This window comes from Calidris pugnax, unplaced genomic scaffold, assembly GCF_001431845.1.
Source record: "Calidris pugnax isolate Ruff unplaced genomic scaffold, ASM143184v1 scaffold103, whole genome shotgun sequence".
In the NCBI taxonomy this organism is placed as follows: domain Eukaryota; kingdom Metazoa; phylum Chordata; class Aves; order Charadriiformes; family Scolopacidae; genus Calidris; species Calidris pugnax.
In genome coordinates, this window is record NW_015090990.1 from 3,372,506 (window position 1) to 3,383,198 (window position 10,693).

The 10,693-nt window shown below is 59.2% G+C and overlaps 1 protein-coding gene across 1 annotated transcript; it reads right to left on the reverse strand.

The window, feature by feature from the left end:
- Positions 1-2,131: 2,131 nt before the first annotated feature.
- ATG9A (autophagy related 9A) lies at positions 2,132-10,597 on the reverse strand. The gene is made up of 14 exons (XM_014954639.1): positions 10,418-10,597; positions 10,071-10,114; positions 8,656-8,720; positions 8,197-8,358; positions 7,952-8,093; positions 6,289-7,037; positions 5,748-5,901; positions 5,345-5,524; positions 4,203-4,448; positions 3,680-3,900; positions 3,189-3,306; positions 2,771-2,993; positions 2,485-2,627; positions 2,132-2,400 (listed from the first exon to the last, which is right to left on the reverse strand). Exons 1-14 carry the CDS (start codon positions 10,518-10,520, stop codon positions 2,395-2,397), a joined length of 2,556 nt encoding a protein of 851 aa, XP_014810125.1. The 5' UTR covers positions 10,521-10,597; the 3' UTR covers positions 2,132-2,394.
- Between the last annotated feature and the right edge of the window lie 96 nt (positions 10,598-10,693).

Consider the following 10,693-nt stretch of genomic DNA (forward strand, 5'->3'; position numbering starts at 1 on the left):
CCCCCCCCCCCGGCACCGAGCGGCGGGGAGCTCCCGGCCCGGCAGGCACCGGCTTGCTCCGGCTTCCCGGGTGCCCCGGGGGGGGCTGCAGGGTGAAGGGAGACTCGGAGGCGATCAGGAATGATACAGCCCATCTTTATTAGATGTACAGCGAGGGCACGGGGGGGGGAGGTGGGGTGGGGGTGACACCGCCGCTTCCCGGGGATACCCCCACCCCCCCGCCTTGCCCGCACGCCCCCGGGAGAGGGTGAGGAAGAGCGGCTCGCCATGCACACGGGACACCGACGACACAAGCACAACATGCGGCAAGGACTCCCGCCTCTCCCTCCTGCCAGCCCGGGGAAAGGCCCAGGCTCTCCCCCCCACCCCGGGCACTGCCAGCCTTCCAGCGGCTCCCCTTAGAGACCACCGGTCCGCCGGCCCAGAGAGGTGCCGGGGAAGCCACTGGAAAGCCTGGCTTCCAGGGAATTCTGCTTTCAGTTTCCCTTCACCCTGCCATAGCGCAGCTCCAAACCCGAGGGGCTGGGGGGGGTCCTTGCAGCCTGCTCCTCCATGGAAGGACCCCCAGCACCCAGCTCACCGTGCCCGGCTCAGTCCTGCCCCCAGCAGTGATGCTGAGCCCCCTCAGAGCGCTCCCTTTGATCTCTGATGGACCCCAGAGCAGTGGCAGCTCCGGGTTTGTCCCTCCCCACGGTGGCAGCAGGGAACCCAACACTCCCAAAGAGCCTGCACCCCGGCCCTGCTCATGCCCTGGTCCCCGGGGGCAGGTGGCCTGGGGGGCAGCCGGTTTGGCAGCGCAGCCGGCCCAGGCTCAAAGGGCAGAGGGCGATACCCCTGGGAGGGAGAAGAGGTGGCCGTGGACTCCCGGGAGGGCAGAGGAGGGCCTGCGGTGCTGGCAGAGGGCATGGCAAAAGCAAGCAGCCCCTGCCGGAGGCAAAGGGGTGGATGGGGAAAGAGGGGGAAATCAAAGCCTGTCAGGGGTTAGCTGGGATGCAGATCCTCACGGGCTGCCACTGGAAGAGAAGAGAGGGAAACCAGGACCATGGCGGGAAGGTCTTGTCTGAGGCCATGCTCCACCACCACCACTACCACCACCACCCCAGGGCCAGGCTGGGGTTTGTCTCTCCCTTCTGGGTTCAGGGCACCCCTCTTTCCACCCCGACCCCAGCACAAGCCAGCTGCTTGGTATATGGCATCCACAGCAGCTGAAGCCATGTTGCAAGCAAAAGGATAGTTTCAGGAGGAAAGGAGGAGCTGGGACCCCCAAGGTGAGACGTGAGATGCAGCGAGGAAAGGGGGGCGGGGAAGACAAAAGGCCTGGTATGACAGGAACAGCCACATCAGGGGGACAGAGCTGATGCACCACAGCCTGGGCACGGGGAAAAGGCTTTTATCATGCCTGGGGGAAGGGAACCAATACACAGAGCACAAGACCTTCAGAGTGGGCTCCGAGGAGGCTGGGAGCACTCCCGGGAGATGCCGGGCTGCCCCACCTCGGGGTCTCTTTGGCACTGCAGGAGGGCCCGCTAGCAGCCCGCACCCCAGGGGTGCCGTGGGCAGGAGAGGATGCTGCTGCCCTAGCCCAGAGATACAGCATGGAGGCGCTCAGCTGGGAGGGACGTCAGCGACCCACCGACCCTTCCTTGTGTGCAGGGGATGGGCCAGCTGTGGTGAGAATCAGGGAAGAGCTGCAGCATCCCCAAATCCCGGACAGAGCTGTTCCCACCAGCTCTAGATCCCACCCCTACCCACACCAGCAGCAGCCAGGGTCCATCCCTCTGCAGGGTGCTGGGGCAGAGGGGTGGGCGACTGCCCCACTGCTGTCCTGCGCCAGGCTGAGGGGCACAGCACCGGTCCTCTCCCGGAGGGCGAACCGCGGTCCTGGGTACCTCCCCAGGGCTGCAGGCAGGGCAGGCGTGCTGAGCTAGGCCCCCCTCAACATCTCCTGCCTTCATTTTGGAGGCAGGTCCCAGCTCCGGGCGGACATCTGGAGCTGGTGGCATCTCACATCTCTTTGAACGGCAGCTGCTGCCGCCACCTCCAAGCCAGTCCACAGCTCCCCACTGCTAGTCCTGTCATGTCAGCTTTCGCAGGCTCCGCAGCGGTCCTCCGACACGGACGACACAGATGTGAACACAGACACATGTATGTACTCACACACGCATTCACCCCACAAGAGTCAGAGTGGCGTTGACTTGACACACGGCTGGACACAAGGTGCCACCGCAATGCCACTGGCCTGGCAGTTTTGTCTCTTCGGCAATTGATGGCAACAAAATGGAGCCCGGGACTATCCCGTCCACTCGGGACAGGAGAAGAATCAGGCTGACGCCACATCCTGCTGCCCAGGCGGCTCCCAGTCTGCAACCCCCACGAGATCCCCAGTCTACAAGGCTATACCTGCAAGACAGAGAGGGGATGTGGCACCTATCGGGACCATCTTAAGAACACGTTTCCCCTCTCAGCCACAGCCTTCACCCCTACCTTGTGGATCTGCGGTGGAAGCTCATCCTCTGAGCTCTCCTCTGGCACGGGCTCTGGGTGTCTCGCTGACTGCCCGTCCTCAGCCCAGCCTCCCAGGGGGAGGCGGGAGAAGTGTGATGGGGCCCTGTGTACTGTGCCCGGGTCTGCAGGAGAGGTAAGGAGGAAGGTTAGTGCCCTGAGGGACCGCCAGTCTCCAGGGACAGGCAGGCTGCTCGTGCCAGTCCATACAGGGTGTCAGTTATGGGGCTCTGACCTGGAGCTCAGGCCCCTGCCCTGGCTCCTGTACCTGTGATGCCACCATATCGCCGCTGGAAGCCCGTCTGCAGCGTGGCCGTCTCCTCTGCCGGCTGCCGCGGCGAGGAGAAGGGGTAGCTGGCAGAGCGAGGGATGGGGACGGAGGCGCCCCGCTGAGCGTCCAGCTCCTCGTGGGCGCTCTCTCCGCTCTCGTCGCTCTCCCGCCGGTGCCAAGTGTGCCGCTCGGGCTCCAGCTGGGCGTGCTGCTTGTGCAACTGCAGGCCAAAACACGAATGAGTCAGCTGTGTGGGAGGGCCCAGACACCCGAACACACACTCTCCCCAGCGCTGTAAACACACTGGTCTCAACTCTCACTCACACTGGTATCCCAGTCGCTCCAGACGGGGCACCCCAGAACTGCCTGCCCTGTCCCTGTGCCCCTCTGGCCAGCCCAGCTCCAGGCTGCTCACCTCATGCATGTAGAGCGCGTGGAGACTCATCTCGGTGGAGGCGTACTCCGACAGGATCATGCTCTGTAGCTGACCCTCCCAGGCGCTGCTCCCCGAGCTCACGGTCCTCGCGTCGGCACTGCCATGGGACACACAAGTGGTGTTTGCTGCCCAGGTGCCCCCCACACCACCCAGCCCCTCTCAGTTCTAATGGCAGGCTGGGCTGGGCAGGAACAGGCCCTCAGTGGCATCTCCCCAGATGTACAAGGTGACCAGGCCCGTGATGGCACTGCCTCAACCCTACAAAGGTTTTCTCATCACTGTGGTACCTACAGAACACCCCAACACTGTCCTAAGCACCTGAGCCTAACTCTGCTTATGAACATGTCCCTTGCTGTCCCAGGGTGCAGAGAAAACTGCCACTGTGCACCTAGGACAACAGGATGACAATCAGACAAGGGTTTAAGGACTCTGCAAGGAGTCTGGCCACCCCTCTCCAGCCTGCAGCTTACCCAGAGGCCGTCATGGCGCTGGCGCCCCGAGGCTGGTTTCCCTCTCCATCCCTTCCTGCTGTCTGGAAGCTGCTGGGAGGCTGCTGGGCAGACTGGAGCGGGGAGAAGGAACGCAGGGCCGAGGCCACTTCGGAGAGGTGGCGGGAGGCCTGTCCATCCCGGCTCATGTGGAAGCCCAGCGCTGAGGAGCCCGCTATCACGTTGGCAATCAGGCTGTGAGGCTGCAGGGTTGAAAGGGAGAGAGAATCACCATCCTGTGCAGAGCTGGAGGGCTGATCCCCACCAGCAACATAGAACTGAGGCACCCCAGCTCTCTCAGCTCCTCTCCCACCCCACAGCACCCCAGGACAGCCTGTTGCCTTCTCTAGAAACCCAGCAGCAGTCCCAACTAGTGCTGATCTATCACACTGGCATCCCCAGACACTGCCCAGGCAAGGGCAAAATTGCCCAGATTATGAGTTTGCCACCACCCAGCAAGCACCCCAAGAACACCTCGCATCCCCCACCCCCCAGCACCCAGCACCTCCGACTCCGACTGCAGGGACTGGATGGAGCTGAAGAGGGCATTTTCGGGGAGCACAGCCTGCTGAGCCAGGGCCACGCTGCTGTCCCGGTGCACCCGCTCCTTCAGGAAGCCGATGAAGGCCGTGCTCTCCCGGGGCGGCTGCCACTTGGGGTTGGTGATGGCAAAGTGCATGAGGGACAGCTCCGTCTTGCCGTCCTCGGCCTGCTGGTAAATGGAGGCCTCCGTCTTTCCTGCAGACATCCACTGCGGAGCACAGACAGGTAGTGAGGGACAGGATCTGCTTCACGCCCCAGCGAGGCCTGGCAGTCCTGCAGTCAGTCTGAGCAACACACACAATGCCCAGCACAAGCTGGGCCACGGCTCCGCCATGTAGCAGGGGCCACAGCAAAAGCCCCCCTGCGAGTTCAGCACTCGTAGTCTGGGGAAGAAGCAAGCACAGCGTGTCCCACCTCCACCCCAGAACATGCACTGCTGGAGGGAAACTGGAGAGAGGGGAACCATGTATTTTGTGACACAAAATACAGAGCTGAAAGCCTCGTCTTGCACTCTCCAGCTCGCAGCAGGAGTGACTACAGCCAACAAATGACTGTTCTTAGAAGCTTCCTGCCACAGTGAGCCCACCCCCTCCCTAGTTCATGGCCCTGTCACTAGGGAGTCTTTCCTGACAACCTAAATTCCCAGGCACAGGAAATAGATGGATCTCCTTTCCCTCTGCACTAGATTTTTACATAATGGAAACTGCTTCCCCTCCGCCTGAGGCTGCCTCTCTCCTGGGCACAAGCAGCCCCAGCTTCTTTAAGTCATTTCTCAGTGGTCATGGTTTCTAAATGTTCAAATATCCTCACTCTTCCCTCCTGAGGACACAGGACTCTTGGTTGTGAAAACAGGCAAGGACATCAAATGAAGAAATGACACAGCCTGGTTCACAAAATACCAGGTTAGTAATCACAGCTGGGCCACAAGAGCCTTCTGGGGCCAATGAGCTGTGTTGGCAACCACAGACACCCATCAGAGAGGCAGAGGCTCGTGGCTGGGCTGCGGGCTGCCATGAGCAGCAAGTTACAACCTCTCCTGCATCTAAAGGACCAAACACATTGATGGGCAGCCCAGGCTGCTCTCCTACCACCCACAGGACCTACCGCCGGGTGGCCATGCTGGCGCACGTCCATCTGGGCAAAGGAGCAGGTGTCACCTACACCCACCACCTCCACGGTGAAGTTACGGAAGAAATCAACGATGTCCAAGGACTTGGGGCGCAGGCAGATGATGAGGATCAGGGGGGTAATGATGGGACTCAGGAGCTCCTCCAAGATGAAGACCTGGGCATAGAGATGATGGGCTCAGTGCAAGCTTGAGCATGTCAAAACCCCCACAATCCCAAAGCCATCCCCTAGCTCCAGCCCATCTTCTGGGGCAGGGAGTCTCTGAGAAAGCTGCCTTGTGTCTCTGCCAGCCCAGGAGCTGCTCAGCTCTGCAGCGGCTTCTTCCTCCTGCACGGATGAGGGTGAATTCCCATCCCAGCCCCTTGCAAGCCAAGCTCACCGCTTTGTACTGGAAGAGCTGGGCAAACTCGTCTCTGGTCTCGTAGCGGTGGGCATTGCCCTGCCAGTGGTCAGGCATGTAGTGTATGTGGGCCAGGATGACTCGCAGCAGCTGCTCTGGGCAAAACACCAGGTGCTGGTCAGGGATGAAAGACCTGCAGGACAGGACAGGGAAATACCACAGCATCATACCTCAGTTCCTGTGAGGTTTCATCCCGGGAACGCAGGGTGACTGGCCCATCAGGTGACAGGCCACAGGCTCCACCTGCTCCCTTCGCACCCAACCCAAACCTTCCTGCCAGCCCAGCCCTGGGGTGTTGCTGTTTAGCTCCATCAACACCCCTCATATCATATCACCACTGCACCCAAGATCACCACTATCTCCTCTTCTCCCGCCTGCCCAACTCTTCCCAGCCATGCCCTTCACTTGGGCAGATTCACATCCACTGGCAACCAAAGAGCATGTTTGCATGGACGGTTGTCAGCCCCACGGCTCCCTGCAGTGCTGCCAGGAGCACGTGGGCAGCACAGACCCACCTCACCTGCACACCGTGATGCCCACCCCAAGCAGGGTGACTGTGGTCAGGACGTGCTCGACCGCCAGCACGTCCTCATCATAGATGGTGAGAGCGATGAGCACAGCCAGGATGGAGCCAGCAAAGAAGGCCACGTTCTTAGCCACGATGGTGAGGAGCGGGGAGATAAAGCAGTTCATGTACTTGGAAGCTGGCTTGTACCCCTTGCTGAGGCGTGAGTGCAGTTCATGGTCCAGCTCGTTGAAGTGACGGAGGTAACAGCGGCCGTAGAGGGACCAGCAGCGGGCACCCAGGCTGCCCGGCTCTCGCTTCAGGATCTCCGTGTAGCTGAAGAAGGCGTAGAGGATCTGCCAGATGAGGATGAGGGGGCAGAGGAGGAAGTTAGCGATGCCAATCAAGAGGATGCGAGTGCTGAGCTTCTCAGCCAGCTCCAAGCGATTCCCGGCCCGCTTGTATTCGGCCTTCAAGCTCCACTCATTCTCAAAGAGGGAGCCGGGCCCCCAGAAGAAGATGAGCTCGAAGTTGTACTTGAGCCCACGCGTGTAGAAGACGGTGTCCCCCAGCAGGGGCAGGCGGAAGCGGATGGGCAGCAGTGACTTGTTCACCATGGCCACCATGTAGTTCTTGAAGCGGAGGATGCGGTGGTAGATGTCCAGCTCTGTCAGCTCCTTCTTGTGGATGCAGATCTGGTGCTCCTTCTGGATCTGCACGATGCGGGCCTGCACCTCCTGCCAGGTGTAGTAGGGCAGGGTGGACTGGAAGGGGGCAAGCGGCAAGGTTACGGGAAGGATGTGCCCAGGGACAGAAGGTGGGCTGAGCCCACTCCAACAGCAGGACCCAGACACGAGGCACTCCCTGCACCACTCCAGCCTGCAGCGAGCAAACCCCACACCTTGTCCCAGTGCCCTTTAGCCCAAGATTAGAGCAGATGACTTTTTCCCAGCCACTCAGACACCAGCAGAGGCATGTACACGGCTCCAGGCTCCCATGGGTCCTCCCAGAGCTGGCATTTGGAGTCAACAGGGAGACACAAACAGGGGAAGGGACTTAAGCAGTGTCCCAGAGGGAGCCTGTGGAATAGCTGGGGACAAACGGAGCCTCTTGGCTTCACTCCACATTTCTCAAGACATGGGCTCTCCTCAAAGGACGCGCACACGCCTTTTGATGCTGGCCAGGAGAGAAAGGACTCTGGACTAGGACATACGTGCAAGACTCAAAACCCATCTTTGACACACTCATCTCCAGTGCGGTATTCACCAACTAGGCAGCTCCATGACTCAGTTTCCCCCCAGGTAACCAAGGAAAATGATGTTGTTTACAACCCAGGGAGGTATGAGGATATCCTCGCTCATGCCTTCTCTGTTGAGAGGCATCACCGAAAAGGCCATCACCGAAGAATAAACATATTGGGTGGCAGATGGCAGAGGCGTGTGCCAACAGGCAGAGGAGCCAGCTGGGCAGAGAGGGGGTTAACAGGGAATAAGCTGGCTGCTGGAGAAAAGCCTGAAAGGAGACCTGTGCAGTTATGGAGCAGGGGGAAGAGCACTCTAGTGCAAATCTCTCGGAGAAGCTGGCTCCAGAGAGGAGTAGAAGGTGCTTTTCACCATCCAGCAAATACCTCCTACGTCCCTTAGCAGCCCCGTATACAGCCCTTGGCCCAGCTACTTACCATGGGAATTTTGAGGGCATTGATGTAGAAAGAGTGAATCTCCCAGTAGCAGCAAATGTTGTAGATAAATTTGACGAGTCGGTGGATCCAGAAAACCCCAGCTATCACCAGGATGCAGATGAGAAAGCTGTTTGCCTGGATTCTGCAAGCAAGAAGAGGCAAGTAGTGTGAGACAGGCCCAGACAGGTGCCCTGAGTACCTGAGAAAACAAGAGTGGTGGCTAACATGTCTTCTGCTGCCCCTACCTTGCACTGCAGACATGTGGAGGCAGGAAGGCATCTGGCAGTGTCACCTTAATGGGCTCAGTGGGATGCTGGCTGTGATTGACCGCTTTGTTGGCAAAGAGGATGTCATAGTCAACGCAGCTGATAAGAAAGGTGGTAAATGCCACCACGAAGATGAACTGCCTGTGAAAAAACAGGAGCAGACATGAAAGAATCACCCTCCTGCCCCTCAAAATGTGAAGCGGGCAGGGTCACGTGTCATAGAGATGCATTCCCACAGCCGTGGTGGCACGAAAGCTCATGGGCACCAGTTCCTTAAAATGGAATGCAGGTTTGGGGCACGGAAAACCCTAACAAAGGGGATATGGGACAACTATAAAGAGAGCCCTCCCGTCAACCCAGCTGCAGGAGCTCAGTGGATTCCTGTGGCTGTTCCCCAGCAGCTGTCACAGTCCCAACACAGGGGGAATCTGCACTTACATGAGCTCAAAGATCTCTCCAATGAGCATGCAGGTGAAGCCATTCTTCTGATGCAGGTTATAGACGTGAAAGCTACAGTCAAGGAGAACAGTCTGGAGACTCCTTCCCTCTGATGAAGGATGGAGAGGCTTCTGTCCCACTGGCATCCACAGCTCCCCAGCCAAGAATCCCTCCACCACTAACCGAAAACCCCTTCCACCCCTACTCATCAGCAAGCTGGTTTGCCACTGCAGGGAAACACTGCCAGGTAAAGCACAGCTGGGATAAGAGGACTTGGCTCCGTCCAAGCTCCCTTCTCCCCCCACCCAGCACCCAGAGTCTGTCCCAGCACAGAGCAGAAACTCAGCCTGCCCTCAGGCCACACAAGGGTAGGGCAGAAAACATAGAGACAGGCAAAAATGCACTTAATACCCCTAGCACCTGTCACTGGTACCCCCTGCTCCCAACCCCTGGTAATGTGGTTAGCACAACTAACACCGTTTTATAAGGCAAGCAGCCATTCTCTGTGACGGAGCAGATCACTTCTTAGTTCCCTGCGCCTCATCATTAGTCAACATCGAGTCGACATCATGTCGACATGAACCAAGTCAACAAATCAAATAGATTTCTTCTTCCCCTCCCCACTGGCCTCAAGTTTCCTGGGCACCAGTCTGATTAGTCCCTTCTGTGCCAGCCTTGAAGGTCCCAGGCACCCGGCCAACCCAATGGCAGCGATGACCCTGTCAGAAAACAGGGAAGTGCAACAGCACACAGAACACTGTCCATAAAATCATGGAGTTCTAAGTCCTAAGTGGAAACTTAGACCAGAACTGCTGCTCGTCAGTGAGACACAGGACCACCAGTAGCCAGGGATGTCCCTACCATCGTCTGCTTCCTCCAAGGACTAAGCGATTCGCATTCTTTTATATGATTTTTGAGTATAGATTATGATACACTGATACAGCAACCCATGGATTATGATATGACCTGATCTGCAGAGAGTCCAGGTGATTAGAAACCGTAGGTTAAGTTGTACTATAAAATTCTGTACTACACTACTTATGAGATTGTACTACACCGATTCTGCTTACAGAAATCCTGTGCTACTCCAATTATAAACGCTATGCTATGCTATACAATGCTAATAATAAAATCCTATTAAGAAAAAAAAAAAAGCTTTAACTGTAACTATGACTTAGTACCGTCATCACTCTGCCAAGGATCCCTAAAAGAACCTGTCTGTCCCGTCAGCTTTAGGTGACAGCACTCCAGAGGCATGGGGGTTCTGCCATCCCCCAGGCCCTCTGGAGTGGCGGGGTGTCCTACAGGAAGGGGCAGACACTGCCCCAGCTCCAAGTTACACCAAACCCAGTGTTTCCACCAGCACGGAGAGCCCCCGGGGCCAGGGGGGTGCACCCTGCCCTGCGAAAGGATATGCGAGAGAAGAAAAGGTCCAGGTTCTCGATGTGATGCCACGGAGCTGAAGAAGAAGAAGAAGCAGGGCAGGGTGAGGGGTCATGACCGGCACAACCCCACCTCGGCTGCGGGACCGGTTTGGGGCCCCCATCCCCGGCTCCCCTTGGTCCCTGGCTGCTCCCCCATCCCTACCCAGCCTAGATCTGCCCCCCCCCAGCCCGGACACCGCCAGTCCCCGAGGCCTCCGCCGCCTCACGCTTCCCGACCCCGCTCCCCTCGGGCTCCGACCGTCTGCGCGGGAGGGGGTGAAGACGGGGGGGTGGTCCGGGCCAGGCCCCAAGCCCCGGTGCCCTCTACCGCCGCTTACATTTGGCGCCTTCAGGGACGTGGACGAGGAGGTCACCGCCGCCGGGAGGTGACTCGGTGGAGGAGCTCTCCAGGCGCTGGTACTGCGTTTCGAAGTGGGCCATGGCGGGGCCCGTCCCCGTCCCCAGCCCCGCCGCCACCGGCCCCGGCCCCGGCCCCGGCCCGCTCGGCCCCTACCCCCCGTGACTGGCAGCCACGCCGCCCAATGGCAGCGGTGGGGCGGGGCGGGACGATAGCCAATGGGAAGGCTGGAGGGCGGGGGGGGCGGGCTGAGCCT

Coding starts and splice junctions, on each gene's coding strand:
- ATG9A (XM_014954639.1), bottom strand. CDS start 10,520: ATGGCCCACTTCGAAACGCAGTACCAGCGCCTGGAGAGCTCCTCCACC. Junction 5,902..6,288: donor GTGGGCATCACGGTGTGCAG/GTGAGGTGGGTC, acceptor CCTGTCCTGCAG/GTCTTTCATCCCTGACCAGC. Junction 2,994..3,188: donor ACGCGCTCTACATGCATGAG/GTGAGCAGCCTG, acceptor TTTGGCCTGCAG/TTGCACAAGCAGCACGCCCA.